The sequence below is a fragment of the Pteropus medius genome, unplaced genomic scaffold (assembly GCF_902729225.1).
Source record: "Pteropus medius unplaced genomic scaffold, Ma_sr-lr_union100, whole genome shotgun sequence".
Lineage (NCBI taxonomy): Eukaryota > Metazoa > Chordata > Mammalia > Chiroptera > Pteropodidae > Pteropus > Pteropus medius.
In genome coordinates this window covers 17152156-17178534 of record NW_024350319.1, presented here as the reverse complement: position 1 = coordinate 17178534, position 26379 = coordinate 17152156, and the positions used below count along the sequence as shown (strand labels likewise).

At 31.5% G+C, this 26379-nt stretch overlaps 1 protein-coding gene across 3 annotated transcripts in view; it reads left to right on the top strand.

The window, feature by feature from the left end:
- Positions 1 to 26379, top strand: part of ODF2L (outer dense fiber of sperm tails 2 like) — a 35413-nt gene that overhangs the window by 2312 nt on the left and 6722 nt on the right. The window contains exons 2-13 of one of the 3 annotated variants that reach the window (XM_039838734.1): positions 4735 to 4904; positions 6719 to 6851; positions 7504 to 7632; positions 9001 to 9060; positions 9213 to 9284; positions 9831 to 9947; positions 13517 to 13702; positions 16875 to 16984; positions 17913 to 18048; positions 22563 to 22673; positions 23911 to 24015; positions 25930 to 26088. In XM_039838734.1, coding sequence (XP_039694668.1) covers positions 4792 to 4904; positions 6719 to 6851; positions 7504 to 7632; positions 9001 to 9060; positions 9213 to 9284; positions 9831 to 9947; positions 13517 to 13702; positions 16875 to 16984; positions 17913 to 18048; positions 22563 to 22673; positions 23911 to 24015; positions 25930 to 26088 — 1431 coding nt within the window. In that variant the 5' untranslated portion in view covers positions 4735 to 4791. The remainder of the gene's footprint in view (positions 1 to 4734; positions 4905 to 6718; positions 6852 to 7503; positions 7633 to 9000; positions 9061 to 9212; positions 9285 to 9830; positions 9948 to 13516; positions 13703 to 16874; positions 16985 to 17912; positions 18049 to 22562; positions 22674 to 23910; positions 24016 to 25929; positions 26089 to 26379) is intronic. The other 2 variants (XM_039838735.1, XM_039838736.1) reach the window with 2 other exon arrangements.

Sequence of the window (26379 nt, the reverse complement as noted above, 5' to 3'; positions counted from 1 at the left end):
GGACCCTAAAAATCAGTTTGGCTGCTTCTCTCCTCCCCTCTCTATGCCTAAGTCCATTCTCCAAAAGACCACTTGATTTATCTTTTAAAGGTGCACTTCTAATCTGTCATTCCTATTCTTAAAATTATTTAATGGTGTCTTAACATTTAGGAAAAAATTCAAACTCTTGAACTTGGCATATAGTTGCCGCTTTCAGTGCGTCCAGTTTCATCTTCTGCCACTTGCCCTTGCAAGTCATGTTCCTTCCTGATTCCTTGCTTGTTTTATCCTCTGTCTGGAATGCCTTTTGCTGTTCTTTTTGCCAAGCTCAAAGTTGTTCTGCAGGATTCAACTGAGGTTTCACCTCCTCTGGGGAGTCTCCCAGGATCATGCCAGCTGGTGTTAAATATCCTGTATGCTCTCTTGGGACCTCATGAGCTCCCTCTCACATCCCTTAGCACACTGGAGTTTAGTGGTCTGCTCAGTGTCTGCAGTCTCTTTATACTTGTAGTCTCTGCCTTCAAGGAGCTCAACCTTACTCATCCTTCACATTTCCTTGTACAGAACAGATTTCATTTTAAAATATAAACTGAATTTATGAGTGTTGTTAAAATCTGACTACATTAAGCTCTGTCACTTCCTTGCTTATAATATTGGGCAAGCTATTTAACTTTTCTAAAACGTGTCTTTCCCCTCTATAGCTTTTGGATGTTAATAACAACTCTGTAAGGGTTTTTGTGAGGTGATGTTTATAAAGTCAGTCAATTCTCCTTTAACAAATGGCAGCACTTGCCTTCATGTGGAAGGGGAGGAAAATGCTTTGTTTATCTGGTAAAGGATGCAGATTTTACTTGGGATTAGATGATATTCTGAACATCTTTGGTCCAGTCCTCTCTTGGATAATTGGATTCTATATGGGTTTCCCTTCATTTCAAAAGTGTCCCAGTTTGAATAATAAATTATTCAATCACCATAACTTACATAGTAGAATCTTACTTATACTCTTAACTGTATTAGGTATTTTTTGAGGGCAGAGGGTCATGGGTATGATATTTGCTCTTATAGATTTAGTAGCAAGTTTGAAAGAAAACTAAAACATGAGCATTTACGGAGCAATTAAATTCTAAACCGTATGATTCTGAAAATACTATTTAATGTTTAGGACATTTAGGGCTGGAGCAGTCAGGGGAATATTTTGGGAACAAGGAGGAACTGGACCTTGAAGTAAGAATAGCATATTTACAAATAAGTCAATGTCGCTGTTTCCTCTTCCCCCTATATTATCCAATCTGCAACGCTTTCATATTTAAATTCCTTTATTCATTGGACAAAGGCGTTAGCTAATTATTTACAGTCTTGTGCTGCACAATGACATTTTGGTCAACATTGGACTACATAGATGATGGTGTGATCCCATAAAATTACAGTGGAGCTGAAAAATTTCTATCACATGTGATGTCATAGTCATCCTAACGTATAGTGCAGTGCATTACTCACACATTTGTGGTGATGCTGGTGAAACAAACCTGAGCTGCCAGATGCATAAAATTATACCACACACAATTATATACAGTACATAATATTTGATAATAATGTTACTTGTTTATGTATTTACTAGTTATTTTAGAGTGTACTCTTTCTACTTATAAAAAAAGCTTGCTACTTGATTAATCTTGTACAATAACATGCAGTATAGGCTTGTAGCCTAGGAGTAGTAGGCTATACCATACAGCCTAAGTGTGTGATAGGCTATACCATCTGGTTTAGTGTAAGTGCACTCTATGATGTTTGCACAATGATGAAATCACTTGATGATTCATTTTTCAGAATGAATCCCTGTCATTAAGTTGTGCATGACTCTATCTAAGTTAACTTCATTATACCAGAAAATGTTTTTTTTCCCCCAATTTTGGTAATTTTTACTCATAAGATCTGTTTTCCACCTGTGGTTATTTTTATTCTTTGCCTATTTACAAATTTCCTATACTTTTTTTTTTTTCCATTATGGTATCTAAAAAGCCACACAATTACTTCTCTAGTAAACTTTTGACTAGTGTCTAGAAATAATGAGAAACAAGCAGCATTACTATATGTACTTTGTGTTCCTTGCTGAATATTTTATAGTGAATTCTTCAGTAGAAGCTATGTGCTTTTATTTGAAGCCAGTGGGAGCTAATTTTCAAGAATTAATGTTTGGCAAAACAAATAGAAATCTTCAAGATTCACATGCTTTTCTCTTTGGAAAGATTAATTTTAAATACATATGTGTCTGCAGCTGGTTAGTTTACTCAGAACATCTAGATGCTAAGGAAGGTCATGGATCGTGATCTTTCTTTTCTCTCACCATGGCCAGCGTCACTGAACAGCCATCTCTCAAATGCTTGTCGTTGGCCAAAATGGAACACAGTTGAGTGAGTGTAGCTGGATCAGCATACTCCCATGATCAGACCTGGAAAAAGACTTAAGTACATGCCTTTTTGGTAGGGGACTGGTAAAGTCATCTCTATATAGGAGATTTAATTTTTTAAACATTAAAAATATTTAAAAATTGCTAACCTTTAGTGATTTGATCATGTGTTCATGTGCACAACATGTGTTAGTTCATTACTAACAAGTTGTTCAAAAGTATAATACATTTGTCAAAGACAGTATTATTCTACATAATGGAAAACATTTTCTTGCAAAACATCTGCTTTTCCATATAAGAATAATACATTTGATTCACTAACATGATAGCATTTTTTATGACTGTAGGACTTATTATGCTAAATAAAATTACTACATTGTTCTTCAGCACACACATGTATTTAGTTATAGTATTGTCGCAACATGGAAATAGTGGAATGCTTGAGAACCTCTGAATAGTTTTTATCCTGGAAAATATTTCTAGATTGTAAGGATATGATTATTGATAATTTCTATGGAAATATCTGAGACTTGATTTATATAGTTCTCTGCTTTGTGGTCTGAGGAGTCTGTAATGAAGATAAACTTTTAGAATGTTGGACTAAAAGTCAATCTAAAATCCCAATTTTTACAGTGCTTACCATTTAAAATAAGACAGTCACTTTTATAGGAGATAAAGCAGAAAAATGATGTATGCTTTTATCTTGTGATGAAACTTAGAAAAATTGTATAAGTAGCTCCCAGTAGCCCACAAAGCTAAGTAAGAACTCATTTAAAATATTGATACAAAACTGAATCTTATCTCATAAAATTTCCTACAAATTGAAGATCCCTATTCCTTTACATTGATTTTTAAAATTTTATTCCAAATATAGAAACCATTTTTCTTTTAACGATCCAAGAAAAGATGAATCGAGGGGTGAATAAGTAAAAAGCAACAGTTTTTATTCATCATTTTCGTTAACGGCTATAAACCTCGAGTCTTCTCTAATTATTGCTTAACTTTTATAAGGCTCTTTTATGAGATTCCACTGTACAGAGGAACAAATATTTAAAGAAGTGAATGGCTGAAAGATAAATACCAATTCTTTTTTTAGTGGGGTAACTATTGCAAATGAAATCAGTAGGCGATAGTTCTTTTGATTGCAGTGACTTATCCAGAGCATATTCTTCTTCACCCTTAGGTTTGGTTTTTCATTTGATTTTGTATATCTGTTTACTTTTAATTCTTCTAGACTACAGCTAGCTCAAATATTGTTATTCCTTAATAGCAGATGTTACATATTTGCAGCATTCAAGTAGGTCATCTTAGTCTATCTGTAGGTTATTTAGCAGTTTCATTTGGGCATGAGTCTCTGGTATTTCAAAAATATAAAAATGCTTTTCATTGGCCTATATTTTAAATATTTGCCTCTATGGTATATAGAACTTTCAGACAAAAATAGATTTTTACAGACATTTTGGAAGGTTTTGAAATTGCTAATTAAATATATGTTGTGAGTAATTTTCAACTTATTTCATCTACCTAAAGTATTGAAAGTTCTTAAACATAAGTATTTTATAACACAGATATATAAAACTAAATTATAAAGAGATAAATATCTGAAAAAATGCAGAAAACCTTAACTATACTATTTGATTTTATATAAACAAAATGAAGTTAGGAAGACACATTACCATATATCAGAGTTGTAAAAACACAGCCTTAAGGATTACTGAAGCAGTAACTCATTAAACTGGAACAGTTTTAAAGAAATTCATAAATATTCACGTTTTTAAAATGACATCTCTAAGTTTGAATGAAAGCAATTACTTTATTCAGTAAAACTTAGAAGTAATGCCGTTTGTCTATTCATTATCACCAAGGAATATCCTAGATTGAGCTACAAAATGAGAATGAATGAATGTAATTTTGAAAGGTCCACTTTTAAATAGATAACATCTTCTTTGTAGCTATTGTCAAATACTTTCAAAAGTATCTTCTAGGCATAACTAGAAAACAGATAGAAAAACCCATGGTTTTTCTATCTGTTTTCTAGTCTGTTTTAAGATATTATTATAATGCTTGAAGAAATAGACTAATAAAAATGTCTACATTTTTGTGATTATGTAGAAAAGAGTGGTCTTTTGGAAAATGTTTATAGAAATTGGCAATTGTTGAATGGTTGTGCTATGCAATTTTGATACAATTTTGAATTACTATCACAATGAGTAACAGTTAAGAGTTCCAATTTGTCTGTGAAATATTCGTTTAAACATCTCCAGGATTTCTATCTTATATCATTGAGTAATGACAGGAAAAAAAGAATCTAATGAAATGATAAATTTAATAATTAAAATATTTCCTAGGTTTCAGCTTATGTGAAGAAGTTGTGGAAGCCATCTATCAATCCATTTCCTGAATATATGGAGAAGCCTGCAAATGATAGAAGTCATTCAGAAGAACTATTTTCACATTTTCAAAGTAGACCAGAGAAAGAACATTTACCACTTCATGCCAGTGAAAGTCATCTTAGCTGGTATTCTCAAAAATAGGGGCTATCTAATTATCTGATCTCAGAGTTTCATGTTTTCGCATTGTAAATTATTCGAATCAAATATAGCATTCTTTTAAGAATATTTTCTTCAAATCTAGTGATTAACATTTAATCTGATTATAAATGTACTCATTTAGCAAAATTTGGCCAGTTTTTTTGAATCTTAATGAAAGCACTTAAAAACAAAAACCTTACCTAAAAGAATTTTTAAAGTATAAAGCATTTTAACTAAGGTAAATGAAAATATACATACTATGGAATTTTGGAAATATAGTTTATGAGTATTAATTTACTTTTACTTGGCATATTGATCAAACAAATACTTATCATATTTTGCTTCTTTATGATGGGGAATATACTCAGTATTTATATGACTCATTGCCCCACAAAATGACAATCAAAATACCATTAGTTTAGCTTCCAGTTTAGCTTGTTACAAATGAAGATATTTGGTCATATATAATCATTCTTGACTTTCTGCCCAAGGTTTTTAATAATGGACACTTGTCATTCATAGCCAGTATCTTTTTAGGCCCATCATTTTAAGCCAGTGGTATTTAAGAACACATCTACTTTTTGACATAACCTCTAAGATGCCATCAGTTGCTGATGAGCCATTATATTATGTTTCAGAAAGAAAAATACTGCTAATTAAAGACTTGGAATTTATAAATGTTGAAAAAGTTCTTCAAACTTAATTATACATAGAGTTTTATTCAAACAACTCTGTGCTTATATAAAAATAAAATATAAGTGAAATAAATGAATTAGGTATTCTCAAAACTTCTCTGTATACTAGTCCAACTCTTCTGAGTCACTTTTTAACTCAAGTAGTCCTTGCTTTTAAGATTATTGGTGACATGACATTTCTTAGGATCTTTAACTGAAATAAAATTTATTGTTACTGGGCTCTTAATTACCATATACAGCAAGGCTACATTGAGTCTTGCTTCTGAAATGTTGCTAAGCATTCCTACTTCACTAACTCCCTCAAACTCTGTCTATGACCCTTTATTCTTAGGGGTTAAAAAAGTGCTGCACCCTATCTCTGGGTATTTGGCAAAGCGTTGGACACCCATTCTATACCTTTTGAGCATGTACAGGATTGCCAGCTCAGGACTGCCTCCTGATTGACAAAGTTTGCAAGAAGCATCGTGATTTCAGGATGTAAAAATGTGACCCTCCCCCCAAAAAATGTATCTTACAGATATTGCACAGTAGTATCTAGGCAAAACATAATCAGGAAGGCAAATATTATCAGATTTGTTCTGAATGATAATTATAAACACAGATGTGAAGGATTTTGATGTACCTAGAGAGCTTTAGGTTTTTTGTGTTCCATTAGTTTAGATTATTCATTCTTCTGGAGGACTTTTTTGTGAACTGTAAGTTTCAAGAAAAGGTTTGGGAATACGATCTGGAAAGACAAATCTTTTGGGTTTGGATGAGGGAGAAGGAAGGGAATTAAAATAGACAAACATGCACACAAATCATTTTACAAGCTGTAAAAGGGATGTTGATTAATTATCAGATAGCACAGTGAAACATTGCTGTTGGTGGTCTTTGTGTTTTATATATCTTAACATTTTAAAAACTGTCTTTGTTTATAGTAAATGTAGAAAAAATATGGAAGTATAGAAAAATTTATTACATTTTCAGTGACAATTTACTGTTACATTTTGTAGAACAATTTATGGAACTGTAATATTTAGTTAGGCTATAATATGTTTGCCTAAAAGTATACCTAGTTTATGTGACAGATTTAACTTAAATTTTGTTTGTGAATATCTAATTAGTTTACAGCAGGGCGTCTTAAATGAAACAACTGAATTGGAAGCAACATATAAGGAAGCCGAGTTGGCAACCTACTCTGTAGAATTACTTTTGCCATTATTTAAGAACACCATTGAAGAAATTAGTTTTGAAAATGTGAGTACTTGTGAACATCTAATAAAATGAAAAGTTAGCATAATACTCAATGCATTAACTATGGTCTCATATATTAAAGTGGTTATACTCACATACTGGTATTTGATATAAAAAAATGCAGGTTTATCATCAGTGTTCTTTATTCCTATGTCAGTAACTGTAACTCTTTTCCTCAGAGATAATCTCAAGCATGTACTTGATAAGAGGCCAAGCTAGAAACTGTATACCTTGATGCTCAATTTACCTGGATTTGAATTAGGGAGTCAGTTTTTCTCAAGAGTGAATTTAAAATAAAAAATATTCTGAGAGATGAAATAAATCTCTTTTCTCTAATGTTATGTGGAAATAGAAATCTGTATTCTAAAATTTCAGTATACTAAAGTTTGAGTAAAGAACAAAACACTGGATTGTATTCTATTAGTTTTATTTAAATAAATGACAAATATTTTAGGGTTTAAGCCCTTATTTTGATTTCATTTTACTTTAATATACTAGGTAACATCCTATTACTATCAATAAACTTGGCAAAATTTACTATTACTATGTACAAAATGATTTTGATACTAGGAAAAAGTTTTTTGATAATAGTAACATTTTAGAGTATCTTAATGCTATATCTTAAAATATGTATGTGGTTTTTATATTTTGTCAGGCTAATCTTTCTGCATCCAATTTGAAGAAGATTTTTAAACAGAAGGAGATATTAACAAAAGAATTAAACACTTTTAAACGTGTAAAACAATCTTTTGAATATCTTCTTAGAAAGACAGAATACCAACAAGTAAGGAACATTAACCACTAATTTAATAGCTTTCATTTGAAGGCTATATTATTTCTCAAACTATAGAAATTAAAATGGTATATTTGAAATGGAAATAATACTTGAATTTTTGTTTGAAATGGCAACCCTTAAACTAATCCCTAGTTTTATTATTTTATAAATAGTCTTACAAGAAAGCAACATTTTTATAGAAAATAATATTTTTAGTTTATATCTCAAAAACTTTGTTATACTATAATTTTCAGTTGATTACAATAGAATACTCTTAGAATTTAAGCTCTTGTGTACATTATAGTTATAATTTATGGGGGGTTTTGGTAGCAGTTTTGTCGTGATATAAGTCACATACCATACAATTCACCCTTTTAAAGTGTACAATTCAATGATTTTTAGTGTATTCACAGAATTGTGTGGCCATCACTCCAATCAATTTTAGAGCATTTTCATGACTACAAAAAAGAAACTCCATGCCATTTAGAAGTTCACTTCCCATACCCACCCAGCCTATTACCTACTTTCTGTCTCTATGCATTTGCCAATTCTGGACATTTCATATAAATGGGCTCATTTCATGTGTGATTGTTCATGACTGCCATCTTTCATTTAACATGTTTTCAAGGTTCATCCATGCTGTAGCACTTATCAGTGCTTCATCTCTCTTTATTGCTGACCCATATTTTGTTGTATGGGTAGACCACTTTTACTTTTCCATTCCTCAGTTGATGAACGCTTGGGTTGCTTCTGCTTTTGGCTGTTAGGAATAAAGCTGCTGGGAACATTCATTTATATGTTGTACCTAAAGAAATGAAAACATATATGTATGCCAAGCAATGCCCTTATAGAACATAAGGATGTGTTTCCTGAAGTCCACGAACTGTGTATATGATTTTACATTATATGTATATGCATATGTGCTTTGAGTGAAAGGAATTCATAGCTTTTTCACATTCTTCACTGGGAATATAACACTCAAAATGAATACACGATCTTCTCTATCTCATTTCAAATGTCTACATAGAATTGTTACTGATTTGCTATAATTACAAAAAATTTCTTATTGATAGAATTAGGTTGTTTATAATTTTGACCTGTTAACAGCACTGTGAGCTTCTGTAGGCAAGATTTTTGTGATTTTTATGTCATGGGCTTGTACTTTCTGAGTCATTTAGAGATTAATTTAGTAACTCCACTAATTTCATAACTTGTGTACAAAACATAATTTGGAAAACTTGGGCAAAAATCCTTCTGATGTTAATTTAAAAAAAATCTGAACTGTGCATAGTAGTTGTTCATATTAATTTCTTAATTGAGACTTATTACACATTCTACTACTTTTAAACACTGATTTATAGAATCTTTTTTTCACAGATAGGCGACAGTTTGTCCAGCATATTAGAGAGGCTAACTGATAATGAAAGTGAAAATACTGTAAGTCTTTTTACACTTTGTGTCTATTTTTACACTTTGTGTCTTTTTATACTTTGTGTCTATTTTTTATTTGTATGTTGCTTGGCTTTATAAAATTAGCCACCATTATTAAAGTTATGATATTTCTAACTCTTACATTATATTTGCTGAAGAATCTTAAGAAGAAGGTACTTGAAAAGGAGACATATATCCAAGAACTTTCTTGTTTGTTTCAGAATGAAAAGGTAAGCAAATTTTGAGCTTAATTCATTTATTTTCTTAATATTGATTCCTTACCTTCTTTCTATCCTGGCCCCCATATCAGAAATAGATACAAAAGGTTTTTAGATTATTTTGGTATTTTACAAGTTTCATGTAACAAATATGACATCTTAATTATTTAAAGGTTTTTTAAAAGATTTTTATGATGTTTCTGTCAGGGTACTTGGCATAAATCACTGTTAGGAACTATGTGTAAATTTGTATTGTATTTCAATTTTAGTATAAAGTAAGGAATTTGGGTGTTTGTAGGAGCATTTTAGACATACCCATAATTTTACTTTGGAAGATAGGAATTTTAAAAAGAAATAATTATGAAGAGCCATTAAATAAAAGGAGAAAACATCCCAAAAGCCTTACATAAAATATATTTTGTAATAGGGGGGTCATGGTTTATGTAAAATCTTACTTTATTTTTTATCAATTTTTCAGCTTGTGTCTAAATACGGGTAAAGTTAAAGATTGTGGAGAAATATATAAAGTAATGCATTTTTTTGTTTTCTCTGTTTTAGGCAAATGCTTTGAAAGCAAACCGTTTTTCACAATCAGTGAAAGTAGTACATGAACGACTACAGTTCCAAATTCATAAAAAGGAAGCAGAGAATGATAAATTAAAAGAATACATAAAGGTTATATTCATCCATTTTTATAGTTTGTGATAAAGTTAATGACCTAGTATAAAAGCCTTTACTTAATTCTGGAATGTGATGGTGTTTAAAGAATTAAACTGAAGTGTTGCCATGGGAAATATATATTTGAGGCAAATCTTAATTTTAAGATTTCTCAGCTGTCTAAAGATTTGCCTCCAAATTCCAATATAAAAATGCTGTCTCATTTTAGTACTAATCTAAGAATGACTTGTAGAGCTTGAATTACTTAAAACAAACAAACAAACAAAAAAAACTTTTCTAGTATGTAGTTTATTTATGTTTATTGTGGATAATTTGTAAAATAAATATACCGAAACCAGTGTTTACACTTTGGTATATAGTATTCCAGTTTTTTCCCTACATCTATACATACATACATACATACTCTCACACATATTTAGTAAGTAGTCAATAAATGTTTATTATTTTTGTGTTTATTACTAATGGTAATAACTTTAAAATCAGATAACTTAGGTTTGGTATTCAGACAGTCAAATAATCTCCTTGGCATATAGTTTTTTTTTAGCGATATAAATAAGAAGAATTTATTGGTTTAAACTGAGTGGTTTAAATGTTTTTCAGGAAGCCTCACAGTCACTTTTTCATAGGAATTTGAGGTTGCTTTGATATGACACAAGCTAATTGGATCTGTTGTCAATATTTTTGCCAAAGAAAAACAAAAAGTATTCCCACTTTCAGAAGAGAAGTATACCAAGACAAATCCTATTGGGTGTGAGGACTTCTGTGTCAAATTTGTTTGCTTTTGCGTTCCTGAATCGTAGCAGATGCCCACAATCTGTGACACATGTTTCAAGAATGCACTTGGGGTCTTTCTTTTTTTTTCTTTCAATAGCAAAAAGCTTTTGCCTATCGAAGGGACACTAATCAGGATTATGAGAGATGTAAAATTTGTCCTCTATCCCCCTACATGTGCTTTAAGCACTTTCTCTCATAGATTTCCTATGTCCTTTGATCAGTGTCCTGGGCACTGCACATGAACTAAAGTTGCTGTTGCATTGCTTGTCATGGTAAATATAAGAAAATACATAGGATTTAACATCTCAGATAATCATCTACTGCAATTTTATCTTACACAATTTTTAATTATGTCCTCAAATAGCAGTTGGTGAAGTTTTTGAAATTATTTTCTTCAACTTAAAAATGAAATATTAAGTGATTTTTTAAAGTTTACAGTTACTTCATGGATGTGGTTCCATAGTGTAGTGGTTAGCACATCTGCTTTACACGCAGGAGGTCCTGGGTTCACACCCCAGTGGAGCCTCAGTCCATGGTGTGTGGCCATGCCACCGTGAACAAGCCCTATGTCTGATCTTGGAAGCTTAAGCAGGGTCGGGCCTGGTTAGTACTTGGATGGAAGACTACCTAGGAAGACCAGGTGCTGTAGGCATAAATAATAATAAATAATTTTTTTAAAAAAGATTATATAATGGTTACTTCATATACCCATGCTAATTTGGGGAAAGAATATAAAGCTAAAATCCTAAGATTTTACCATGACAGTCTACTGTCTAATAGTTTGAATTAAATTACTTAAAAAAAAATTCAGCTGTTTAGAAATGATTAAAAGAAGTTGCATTAGGTTACGTGCTATAATTTTCTACATTCTCTCTTACACACACACTTTTGGAATTTAAGGCATTAAGTAAGTAATTGGGGGTCAGAATTCAGTTCTTCAGTTTAGGTTTAACAAGTTATCTTTTAGAGTACAAACACAGTGAACTCAATTTGGCAACAGAAATCTCAATTTTTTAGTATTGTTGAGTCATTTCATTTAAACAATATAAATTACGTTATAATTCTCTGAGAACTAACCAAAAGATACTTTGAACCTATTTTTATTTTTGGATCTTTATAATATAGCAATTAGAGTTAGAATATTTTTACATTTTAGAAGAACAGAATGACTTGTAATATGCAGCATGTGTAGTTCTTTGGAAATATGAAAAAGGCAAATAATTGACTTTAAATATGTGTCTATTGATTTGACAAATGACTAGTTATTCTGAAACTAAAAATAATTTGATAATACAATCCCTAATAGTATGGAATTTGATAGATCCATTAAGAAAGTCTTGACTGGAACCTTTTTCAAAAAATTTACTTCACTTTTGATATTTAAAAGGATTTTTTAAAGTGTAGCAATTATTCATGATGTGATGATGACACCCTGTGGTTTCACAGAGGAATAACAGCTGTATTTCCTGCAGGGGTCTTTGTTTCTCTTAAGTAGACTTATTGTTAGTAATTTGTTTTTCCCCAACTACTCATTAAAACATTTCCTGGGATTTTTCAGGTTAAGAAAAATTTTTAGAGACAATTTGAGAATATTTTACTGCTTCCCCTATTCTACCTTGTCACTTTTCAAAGAGATCAAGTCTTTAAATCTTGTTTTAGATTTACATCTTAATCTTAATTTTAGTGGAAACGGAGAAGCATAGTTTTTGCTGATTTTAGAGTTAAGAAGAAAAGCCCCATTTTTTACCAGAACTTCTTTGAGTCTTTAAAATTAAAATGATTGTCCAATGAATGGGAGACTAAAACTTAAATTCTGTAACAATTTTACATTCTTTTCAGTATTACGCAACGTTCAAAAAGTATAAAAGCATTAAAACCTTAAGTCTTTAAATTCTTAGATACCTAATACTCAAATACTTTAAATACAAATTCTTAAAATAATTTGGAAAAAAACCCATGATAGTAGTCACACTAAATCATATCCATCATCTTCCGAGCCTAATATTGTCTGTCTCTCATTATGTCATCAAAAAAACAGCCATTCTACTTAACACTATTAAACTCAATAGGTAGAAACATCCCCTTCAAATATCTTTTTATTCTTACTAACTCTAATGGACCTAGTAGTCATTCGCTTATCTAAACTCGTTCAATCTTGGAATAATGCCCTCCCCAAAGTTACGACTCATTGGATAAAGCAGTATTTCTGTTGTCCTTGGTGAACTCTTTTAAGTGTCCAGACATGCCCCTTAATTCTAGTAAATTAAAATTTGGTAATTTTATCTGTGTTTATCTTATCCCTACCCTTCATATTCTATAGATTTTGATCATATATCCTTAAAACCTTTCTCATTTTAGCTAGAGAGCCCTAATATTTTTGGTGAGCTACTGATTTCTTTGAGCTTTGTGTACCTGTTGTTTGAACTGTTTCCCGCTCAATTATTGTTTTTTGATTTACAATAACTAGTCCTATGTGTAATAGTCTAGATGCGAAGTTCTAGTTAATCACAATAGTTTTAAGGAAGTTAGTATTTGTGCTGTAATCAGTGATTTTGGTATCTTTATAAGAAGAGTAGCATTTGTTTTATGTAAACTTTTGTATCTTAAATTCGTATTGCGACTAGTTACAGATAAACATTGATGAAATCATCTTTTCATCACTGTTTTGCTTTTTATTAATCATACAATGCATCCTTTTAGTAAACTCTATGTGGAAGATTATTTACATATTTTTGCAATGTTTTCATAAACATTGGAACTCTAAAATAATTGCTGCTAATATTTTGTTTTAGAGCTTGGAGACCAAGATAGCCCAGTGGAACTTGCAATTGAAAAACAATAAGCATGAGACTATAGCAATGAAAGAATCGAGTCAGCAAAAAGTTATAGCCCTCAAAAAGGCATCTAAAGTTTACAAACAAAGGCTTGAACATTTTACTGGAGACATTGAAAACCTTACTTCCCAAATTAGAGATCAGGTAAGTATAAAATTCTTTCTTAAAGAACTATTTTATGTACTCAGTTTATGTGGTTAATGTCATGATTCTTAATAAAATAATTTTATTCTTCTCTTTATGTTACTGATACTAGAAAAACTTTACTCATAGTGTTTTGCTTTAGTCTTTATTTTGAAAGATTACATAAAATGTCAAATTATATATTGAGTTATATCAGCATTTCCTGGGGAATTTTACTTAAAGGAAATGTGTGTCTCAAAGCTTCTATGGCCAACTAACTAAGGGTAAAATTTCATACATATTTTCCCTTGAAATTTTCAGTGTACATTAGCATATTAGAGGCACTGAGAAGGCTTCAGTAAAAGTAAAGCAATGTAATGGAAGATATTGAACTCAGAGTTTCCCACCACTTATTTAACTGCAGAACCCTTCTTTAACCCACAAAGCAGCTCTTGGAACTGGTTCTGAGGAACACCAGTTTGGGAAATGCTGATTTATTTTATTAGACCATATGACTTCATTCAGTAATTCACTTCATTTAAACTCTGTAATGCATTTAAAACCATTTGCTGACGTAAACACACCATGTGAAAGTTATCTTTGCGTGTAGTACAAAGTTGAAAAATGGACTTAGTACTTTGTTGTTTTTAACAAATTATTATATTTACTCAATTACTAATTAATAAAGCATTCACTCTTTTTAATGTCTCACTGGTATTCCTCCTCTTAAGACCTTAAGATATTAAGACTCATAGAATTATTTGAGGTTTTTAGAAATGAAAACAGACTTATAAATGCTTATGTAAAGAAAACAATGTAATATTTTATAATCGCAAGTGTTAACATTTTAAGACTAATATTTAACCTACCTACATTCAGAAGAATTTAACTAGATAAAAGAATTGAGGGCTAGGTTCGAAATATCGAACGTTGTAGACCTACTTGAATGCCTGAAAATATTCCTGAGTGATAAAAACCATCTGGGTCATTGACATTTTTAGGATTTTCCTATTTAAATAGTGCCATATCTTCCATGCCCCAGATAGTAGTATAGGAACCCTTATTAACTTTGTGACTTTGGTTAAGGTACCTAACCTCTCTAAGCTTCACCTTTCTTATCTATAAAATAGGGATAATACTATCTGTCTCATGCTTATAGGGAAGAATAAATGAGAAAATATATGTCAGAGCACAGTGCCTGGCCATATTACATTTTTGCCATATTGGCCTCCTTTCTGTTCCTCTAATACAAGGAGTTTGTTTCATTGTTTTTGTTTCATTGTTTTGTTTGCTATTGCCTTTGGCTGTAACATTCTTTTCTGGCTCACAATAGCTGGTTCTTTTTTTAATCATTTTTTAATTGACATCTCTTCAGAGGCCTTCATTGATCACTCATTTTGAAGTAGCTCCACACCAGTTAATCATATAAATGTCTTAAGTTTTCTTCATAGCATTTATTTTATAGGTAAAATTTCTAAATATCTTAATTTATAATTGCCCAGCTTATATTTCATAGTGCATATTTATTTTACAAAATATAAACACAGAATACTAGCCTTTCTTCAATACAGCAAAAATGATACTGTAAACAATATAAACAAAAAATGTCTTGCACATAGTAGATGTTCAATAACTACTTGTTCAACAACTGGGTGAATGATAGAAGGACAGAAGAAAGCACCCAATAAATGTTAACTCTAATCATTACTACAGTAGTCCCCCCTTATCTGTGGTTTTGTTCTCCTCAGTTTCAGTTACCCACAGTCAATCATGGTATAAAAATATTAAGTGGAAGATTCCAGAAATCAACAATTTGTAGGTTTTAAATTGCACAACATTCTGTGTGGCGTGATGAAATCTTGCACCATCCCATTTTGTCCTGCCTGGTCATGAATCATCCCTTTGTCTAGCACATCCACACTATATATGCTATCTGCCTGTTAGTCACTCATTAGCCATCTCAATGATCAGATCTATGGTCACAGTATCACAGTGCTTATGTTCAAGTAAACCTTATTTTACTTAATAATGTCTCCAAAACAGGAGAGTAGAGATGCTGGCAATTTGGATATGCCAAAGAGAAGCCATAAAGTGCTTCCTGAGTGAAAAGCTGAAAGTTCTCAACTTAAGGCATTTTATTATCTCACATCACAAGAAGGGTGAGGATAGTACAATAAGATATTTTGAGAGAGAAAGACCACATTCATGTAACAGTTATTACAGTATGTTGTTATAATTGTTCTAATTTATTATTAGTTATTGTTAATCTTTTTCTGTGCCTAATTTATAAATTAAACTTTATCATAGGTATGTATGTATACAAAAAAAACATAGCACATATAGGGTTTGATACTATCAGCATTTTCAGGCAGCTACCGAGGGACTTAGGGCATAACCCCCGTGGATAAGTACTGTTGTACTTCTGGGCCTTCTGATTAGTAACTATTGGCACTGTTGTCATTCCAGGGAGTTTGTTTTTTTTGTAGAATGTAAACGGGTTACGCAATGGCTATATAGCTCACTAGGTGGATTTGTAAAGAGTAGATTCATTCAGCAGTTATTTGTTAAAGTCTGCTGTATGCCGGGCACTGTATTCAAAGGCCTAGCAATGAACAAAACAGATAAAAATCTCTACTTCTGTGAGCTCACGTTCAAAGTGGATAAGCCACCACTACTACTTTGATCTCTTTGCTGGCAGTAACAGTGTTTGAAGGCCAATGGGGGTAACCTCCACAAAACAGCCTGGCATCATTATGATAGATAAATAAGGCTGTATTAGTAAATGCTATGGAATTGTGGAATTGTAGGAAGTTTCCATATACACCAGAAGGCTTCTTTGTCTGATGCTTACGTGGTTGTTAGTATCTTCTGTATATAGAATGCAAAATGAAAAGTTCATAGAAAGGAAATTATCTTCACTAATTATAAAACATTGTTTGAAGTAGTTATAACAACATCCTTAAAATGTTATGTTGGAACTACCACTATGTACATATTAAATAATAGTAACATAAAGATATTAAAGTTTACTTGAAAACATTCCTATATTCAGAGTTATACACTGAAATTTTCTATAACAGAAGTTTTATACTTTCCAGGATGTTTCCTTGTTTATAATGTATTTGTGTTTAGGGCTGTGAACAAATCCAAAGTGTTATTAAATTACAAGATGAGTACTTTCTGTGTTTTTCAGGAAGCCAAGTTGTCTGAAGCAATTTTAGCTTCCAATGCCTGGAAAAGTCATTATGAGAAAATTTTAATAGAAAAAACTGAATTGGAAGTTCAGATAGAAACAATGAAAAAGTAAGAAAAAAATTTAGAATCTTTTTACAGTATAATAACCATTTCAGTTCTTTCCTTTGGTTTGTATTTTGGTTCTTCTGAATTACATGTAGTAAAGGTATTATCTGTATGATTTGCTATTTTTCTATTTATAATTCTACAAACTTTTCTTACTTTGCTCTAAAAAATATAATAAAAATGATTACCAATAAAAGTCCGTTGGTGTTCACATTTCAAAACTTTGAACTCGTAAGTATGTGGTATTTGGATATCTGTCATCTATTAGTTGTAGTAGATGTTAACACTAACTGTGTCTTAAAATGGAAGTGATATTTCTCTACTGAACAAGAATGTATTAGTAAGAATATATAATAAAGTTTATAATAAAAGCATAAATGCTTTCAAAATTCTAAAAAATATTATTCCATAAAGTGCTTGAAATGCATAAAAAAGAAAATGATAAAAATACATATTTTATGCTTTGAAATTTATTGATAAGCTACCAATGAACCCTGAATATTTGCTTTTAAATATCTTGCTTTTTATATATTCCTTTTGATGTTATTATTGAAAATGAGCATATATACTTTGCTTCTAAAGATTAGTTATTGCCTCACCTCATCCTTTTATTTATCCTTGTCCTGAAATTGTATGTGTGTGCATGTGTGCGAATGAGAGACAGACAGACAAACATACCTGTGGATTAGTTTAGATGTTTTATTGAATAGCAAAGAGAATGTTGGCATCATCAATGTTTAGTATTTCTAATCAAGGTTACTAAGGTAGTAACTTTATATAAGTAACTGCTTCATATTTTCCTTGTTCTATGAGTTCTATTAACTTTTGAAACAGTTTATCCTACCAAAATAATTTTAGAAACACACTTAAAATATATTATTTGAATGAAAATTTCTATGATTTTTACAAATACATCATTTATTTTATAAAGGCAAATCATTAATCTTTTGGAAGACCTGAAGAAAATGGAAGACCATGGGAAAACATCATGTGAAGAAATTCTTAGAAAACTTCAGTCAATTGAATATGAAAGTGAAACTCTGAATCTTGAGAATACAAAATTAAAGGTACTGTGTGTGTGTGTGTGTGTGTCTGTGTGTGTCTGTGTGTGTGTAATGCGTAAGGGCAACTTAGGCTACTTAATAGCAGTAGCTGGAAATGACAGCATATTTAGAATAATGCTCTTGTATCATTTTGTCCTTATGTTTCTCAGAGTATCATAATCGGTAACTTCTAACAGATCTATCTTTATATGTCTGTATGTATACACATGTATATACACATATTTATATAGTTTATAGTTGTATACACAGATACATGTTAAAATTGTTTTCAGCAGTGTTAAATAAGACTTATGAGGTTGAATAACTGTCTCTTTGTTTCAACCAAAAAAGATTATTTACTCTCCAATTTTAGCAGTTAAATGACTCATCCAAAATTACATTAACTTTAATGCAGAACATTATTTCTAGGTGTCATGGTTACGATATGATATAACCTCAGGCCTGGTCTGTTTGAAACCAGAAAGTATGTTCTTGGCTGCTTCATAACCAGAAAGAATTTTCCAACTTAATTAAATCCAAGGGGTGATTGGTTTGTATGTGTACCAGAGAAAAGATGAGAAAAGGCTTTTATATTTTCTGGGAAAAAAGATATTTGAGTTCTCAGAGATATATGTAACCTCTTCAGTCAAGATAAAACTTGACTGAAAACAATGGCATCATTTTCAGTTCCATATTATTATTTTCGGAAGACAGTAAATAGAAGACAGAAAAGAATCTTTTTATTTAAGAGATGGCCAGAGTTGGCAGTTCGAAGCTGATAGGGCATCAGATAACCTAGCCTCTTTTTAGCTATCTGCTCTACCATTTTTAGGTTGTGATGCTCATCCTCATGATTTAAAATGACAGCTGGAGCTCCAGCCATTATAGCTAAGTTGGAGGCAACAAAATAGAGGTGGGAGCGGGGAAGATGAATTATCTCCCTTTATTTCCCCCCAATCTCCTTCCCTTTAGGGAGACTTCCTGAAAGTTTCATACCACTCAGCTCTTCTACTTATTTAGGTATATGGCCCCACATAGCTGTAAGGGAGACTAAGAAATGTAGTCTACTAGTTATCCTGAACGCTAGCCAAATATGAATACTTATTTCCTGCAATTCGTTCATGTTTTCCTGTATCTATTTCTATAGTTTTATTACTTTTACAGTTTGGAATTCTATTTTTCTCAGTATCTAAACTCTACCTTTTCTTTAAATTTTAACTCAAATACTACTCCTCACCCCCACCACCACCACCACCTTAAATCTTCTCAAGTAGGATGAATCTTTTCTTATAAACTCCAAGAGTGATGTGACATATACTTAGCTCTCAGTGAATATTTATTGAGTGAGTGCTTAAAATGTTTTATCTGAGAAGAGGAAGCAATTTTATTATGTTTATTTTCTTAATTTCCTTGATATCCTTCAGAGAGAAAAGATTAGAAGGATATTTCATTTATTATAAATCTAGTTTTAATCACATGGTAATGGAATTAATTTTAAATTACATAGATATAAAATCATTGAGTTAAAGTTCGCATCTTATTCTATTAATAATGCAGAAATGTGTTTTTTATGCATTCTCTGGATTTTGTTTAAGGAAAAAAAGTCTAGATATATTTGGTATATGTTATTTTCAATGTAAAATTGCCTAGATGTTATATTTTTGATACTTTTAATTACTTTAGAATAATTTTAGATTTTATACTTTCAAATGAAAAAGAAGCTAGCTGATATTACCTCCTCTATTAAAAAAAAAACAAAAGTTTATTTGAAGGATTATAAAGTTCTATTTATTTATTATAGAAAGTTAGAAAAACAGAAAAGCACAAAAAGAAAAATTGAAAAATCACCTTGAACCTCACAACAAAGATAACTAAAGTTAGTATCTTAGAATATATATATTTTTCCGAACTTTGGACTACTTCCAGATTTTTGCTATTGTAAATAAAAATGTGGATAGTTTCTTTAAGTCTTTTTGCATGTCTGTTTTCTTAGGGTAAATTTCTAGAAGTGGAATTACATGGTCAAAGGGAGGACAATTTTTGATGCTGGTGTATTTATTTCCAAATTATCCACTGTAAATGGGCCCATATACTTTTTCTAGTACTAAGCAATTTTAAAGCAAATCTCTCCAGATTTGACAGATGATCTCATCTAGCATTAGGCCTTTAACTATCATCTGTATCCCGGAAGCTTTCAAATTTATATCTCTAGATTTGACCTTGCCCCTGAATTCCAGACAATAGTCTACTGCCTACTTCAAATCTCCACTTAGATATTTAATAGGTATTTCAAAGTTATGTCCAAAATAGAGCTCCTATATCCTCTGAAATAGTTTCTCCTACAGTTTTCCTCATCTCTGTTAATGGCAATCATCCTTTCTATTACTTTGGGTCATCCTTGACTCCTTTCTCTCACACCTGCTTCTGTTCTGTCAGTGAATCTACTTCAGTTATACCCAGAATTTGATCACTTCTCACCGGCACCACTGCCATTATCCTGGTTCAAGCCATCGTCTCTTGTCGTTATACTGACTTCCTAACTCTTCTCTTGCCCCTGCAGTTAGCCTTCAGTGTAGCAGTAGAGTAGTTTCTATGAAAATATACCCATGGCACTGCTCAAAACTCTCCAAATGATACCTTGATCGATAGAGTAAACATTTACAAGGCATCACACCATCTGGCTTCCCATTACTTCTCTGACCTCATCTGCTCCCACTCTCCCTTTGTTTTCTCCCTTCCTATCACACTGGCCTTCTTGCTTTTTTTCCCTAACTGGCCAGAGCTTCTCCCACCATTGCTTTTCTCAACCAAAACCAAAACCCTCTTCCCTCAAAAAGTCACACTCTTAGAAAAAAAGAAAAAAGTCACAGGTCCTTTTCTCAGGAGGCTGTTTATCATTCCTATCCTGCTTTCACATATAATTATTTTACTTCTTATTCTTGTTTTTCGTCCATCAATCTCTTCTTTTTGTCTATCTTGACATGGTGTACATATAAATAACACATATATATCATGTATTTAATGATCATTTATATTTCTGCCTTTTTGAATTATCTACTTATTATTCTTTATGTCTTTTTTCCTAATTAATATATAAGAACTATATATATAAATGGTATTAATCTTTTGCCATAATTTGTTACTTTTTCATATTTTGCTTGCCTGTTAAATCTTTTGAGGGGCCTATGACATTTGGAGATATACATGTACACACACGTGTGTGTATAGTTGTGTGTGTGTGTATATAGTTGTGTGCTTGTGTGTGTGTATTTTTTTCTTTTATGGCTTCTATTGGGAATCTCATATTTCTGGACATCTTGCAAGCAAAGACACAGACTGCCTATAGAGCCAGACTATCTTTTCAAGGATGTTTGTATAGAAAAAGATAGGAAGATAGCAATGCTTGCTTTCAAATGCTTGGAAGATAGCGATGTTTCCTTCTACCAAAGGGTAGTCATGTTTACTGCTTGTTACACAAGTTCCCAAAACTCAGCATTGCTCTTCTGCAATGTATCCCAATACATGTATAGGTGTCAGCTGGCCTGTGGGAACTGGGGCTTAGAAAGTTAACACAAATACTGATATCTGGCTATTGCTGGGAGTAATAAAGTCCTGTGTCTCAAAACTAGGAGTCTTGTGTCTTCTGTTAGCATCCATGCAACCGTGCTAGGCTAACTTATAGACTTGGAGGGTAAAATCTCAGATCTTTACAGTACTTATTATCTTTTTTAAAAAAATTTCTGCTTAGTGGGGCTTTCGCTATCCTAAAATCAAATAAAATTTTCTGTGAAAAATTTTATAGCTTTATGTTTTATTTTTAATAAATGTAAAACATAGGGTTTGGTAGAGGCAAGTAATCTATATTTTTCTAATAGTTAAACAGTTATCTTATTACCATTATTTGGTGATCTATATTTTCCCCATTGATTTAAATATCCAAACTTTGTCATACACTAAATATAATTTTAGTGCAATATAATTGCAATAAATATAATTTTTTCTTTTTTTATTCCATTAACCTCTATGTTCTTATATTATTATGTTAATTTTAGTTCTTTATACATTTTAATATCTAGTAAATACTGAAATTCTCCATTTAGTATTCCTTTCAAAATTTTATTAGTCTTTTCTATTTATATTTCCATATGAATTTTAAATAATTTTGTCATATTCTCCTTTCCCCCAACTGTTCTATTTTTGGTTGAAATTACATTAAAGTTTTGTTGATTTGCCAAAAAACTGACATGTCAACAGTTTTGAGTCTTCCCATACAAGAACATGGTCGATCTTACAATTATTTTTGTGTGAGTAAATTTTAAAAGTTTTAAAAATATGTCTTGCATCAGTCTTTTAAGGTTATTTGTAAGTATTACTTACTTTTTGAAATTCCTAAATTTTTATGTAATAATTATATTTAATCAAAAATAATTATTTTATTAACTTTGTTGATAAATGAGTTATGTTTTTATAACCCTAGAGCACTGGAGTACAAATGAATTTTAATGATTTATAACATATATTTATATATTTCTTGCTAGACTACACTTGCTGCTTTGAAGGATGAGGTGGTTTCAGTTGAAAATGAACTCTTAGAATTGGAAGAAGTAGAAAAACAACAGAAAACCCTTATTGAAGTGTATAAAACTCAGGTGACCACTACATTTATTTTAATGTTTGTTAAATTTGGTAGACAATTTAAAACACTACATTTGTTTATGATCTAAATAAGCAGAACTGAGGAAAGGTGGAGCTATTATTTTGTGATCGAATATGACAAGTCTCAAATATTTCTTAAGGTCCCAAATATTTTTATAAAAAGGTGATTCTGCCGATTCATGATTCAAACATTGCCTGCGTATGCACTGGATATTTCTAAAAGTAGATCTAAAATTAATTGCATAGACATAATGTAAACCTTATGTGTAATCTTGTTAATCTTGATTATATTTGTTTGTTATCTTGTATATGGTATTAATTTAGAATAATAACTCCCTTCCAAGGTCATTAAAGCCCAATACTCCCTTTTTTTCAATGAATTAAGAAAATAAAATTCAAATTTATTCCCATTAAAGACCAAGGAAGGAACATATGACAATATATATAGAATAGAGCATGTATTCAATGATAATTTATAGAAAAGATTATGTTTTGGAAATGTAGTGTTTAAGAAAAACTCCATGAGAAGATGAGATTTATGCAGGTCCATGAATGATGGGTAATAACTGGTCAATAAAGAGTATGATTTTATTGGAAGAGGACATTTGAATTAAAGAATAATGAACTAAAGATATAAGCTGTTGGTAACTAGGACAGGGCTGCATCAGGGTGTGTTAGATGGGAAAATGGAGTTGAGACACCCAGTTAGAATACTGTGGTCATCAAGGCCAGAATGGAGCCTGTGTTGGACAATGGCGTGTGTTATCTGGGAATGGTTGTTTGGGTTTAATCCCTTAACAAGAATATTTTGGGTAAGTTACCGTATCTAGGTGGTGTGCCTTGTATAAAGGGCTCAGTCAGATATTTTTTGAGCAGATTTTGATTTGGAGGGTAGAATAATTGGTATAGGAGCTAGTTTGAACCAGAAGTTGATTTTTTAAAGTAACATTGACCTGCAAATGAAGATCTCTCTAATATTCAGAACTCAAACGAAGAGTCTAGAGTATTGATGGGAAAAGACAGGTAAATCATAAAAGGTTTGTGGATTAGAAGAGAGCATTGAGTGATTCCAATATTTAAAGAAGGAATAAGGTAAACATACTGAGAGTATTGCTAGAGAAATAATGATTTGTTTAAAATTGAAAATTCAAATAGTTAGCCTTTTATTTCAAATTATGATCCTAATAATAAAATAATACATGTTACTCTAATAATATATTTTATTTTCAGATACAAAAGTTACAAGAAGCAGCTGAAATGGTGAAAAGAAAATGTGAAAATTTGCTAAGTGAAAATAACCAAATAACAAAAAACAAAAATAAAAAATTAGAAAAGGTAAGTTTGACATTTTAAATAATAAAATAACATTTTATTTAGGTTTCATACTTTATAAATAGACCTAGGAATTATCAGTTCTCAGTCTCTGTAGGAGTTTGTTTTCTGAGGAAATAATGTTTCTTCCAGGCTTGTAATGCTGTTTGTTTGTATGAATGTTTTTTCACTTTTTCCATAATTTTTGGAAAACATCATAAATGTTTAATTTTCCTTATTCAAAAGCAGACTTAAGTAGCTCAAAAATGGTTATCACTGAGTCATATCAACCATAAGTATGCAAACTTGAATACCTCTTTCTCATTTTTAATCTCACCTTATTTTTCTGGTAGTAAATTTTTTGTGTCTAAAAAAACAAAAGAAATATTCTCTGCTAAATGCTTTGTTGGAAAAAAATAATATCATAAAAAAAACATTATTTCCTTTTTTTCACCCTATTGCAACAGAATGAAGGGAAAGCCAGTGTTGGCAAGTTATGATGTTTTTGTGCATATTTTTAAGTTTTTAAATGAAACCGCATCCCTTTTTGAGTCTTTTCATCTTGTTTGGTAAGAAAGCAGTGAAAGTCGTAGGATGCTAAGTCTTGGCTGGAGTGTCATGGGATGTTACTGTTCAGTTCCAGCTGAGGGTAATAAGGTGATTGTCTCTGGGTTTTCTCCATATCTTGGGACTGAGACATTCAAGTGAGACACCAATGCGAAGAAGAGGTCAGCCAGAGCAGACATTTTGCTGGTTAAACAGAGATAAAGATAACCCATCAAATGTACAACTTATTACTTTTTTAAAATTATTTTTCGCCTATTTTTAGCAGATCAGAGAAGAAATCATTTCATGTCTCTTGGTCTCTTTTTCTCAATAGGCATACCAATTCAAATGTCTCCTCTTTTGCTAAGCAGCGGTGTAAATAGAAGCCTATTTTAAAAACGTGTTCAAAAGGCAGATGGGGCAGGAGCCTGTGTTTTTCAGATACCTATAAGGTCACAGTGTTTTTTTTATTTGTATTAAACCAGAAAAGTTATTTTTTTAAATGAAATTCTTCCTTTTACTTTTCCACTGTTTTAAGTCTCCTAGTTTTCGTATGAGCTCTTAAGGTGTTTGGGGACCCAGAGATATGCTTCCTTCTAGTTTTATCTTTTGTGACTAAGAATGCCGGATGTTGCATAGTAGCTCTAGGTGTTTCCTGTGTCAGGGAAAGAAGCTAGCTCTTGTTTTTCTTCCCTGTGAATATCTTAAATGCTGTATGTCTGCTTATTTTTTCATAATTAACAGTACAAGCATATCATAGAGTTGCTTCTTGTCACAGCACTAATTGCTACAGTGAGCAACTGCAGCAACCAAAGAGATTAATATAGATAAAATTAGAGAGACTTATTTCATAATAACAGTAATGATCAAATAGACTACTATGGACTAATGTTATTAGCTACCTTGCAATAATGTATAGCAAACCCCACAAATTTGGACTAAGATGAGTGCAGCAAGGTTGCTGTAATTGGAATACCTGAGTTATAAGATTAAATGACAAAACGTGACAATTACTTTAGACTGATGCCTAGACAGTGGAAAACTACCACTGTCCATACCAGCTTTATTAATAATATCTCTGCTTGAATATAAATAAAAAGATTCAAAAAGTTTGCTTTCCTAAGTAGGTTAAACATTCTCCCTGCAAGCTAATATTACTATAATCATTTATCAACAAACTTTTTGAAAACTAATTCACGTCCAGACCACTTCTGAGTTATATGTTCTTATTTAGTAGAGTCTAACTTAATGTTTATTCATGTTTATTTTAAACCATTTTATTTAAAACCATTATACCTAAAATACATATAAGTGTATCTAGTATTTAAGATAGTAAAATCATTAATGCTGAATGTGTGATCTTGCACTTATTTCCCTAATGCTACAACTCAGATGAGAGGCCAGATGGAGTCTCATCTGAAGGAGTTAGAGTGCGTCCGCGATTCCTTGACGGCGGCGGAACAGAAGCTTCAAGAGTGTCAGGAGAGTCTGCATCACTACAAGGGGAAATGTGCAGACCAAGCACACACCATTAGGGAGCTTCAGGGCCAGGTGTCTAGCCATCATTCTGATTTTGCTAGATGTGTTAAAGAAATGCTTTGGAATGATTTCACCAGTTGAGGGCACTCATGTCAGGGGTTGATTTTTTTTTCTCCCAGCTGTCAGTTGATAAAATATCAGTTTTATGTAGATACTGTAATATTATTTTGCAAGCTATTTTAATAATTTATAGCAAAAAATTGGTAACCAAAATTGCTAATTTAGTTTACTCTTACAAATCTGTATTTAGACATAGACGGACAAGAGAAAAGGAGCAATGCTATGTTTGTTGTAAACATCTTA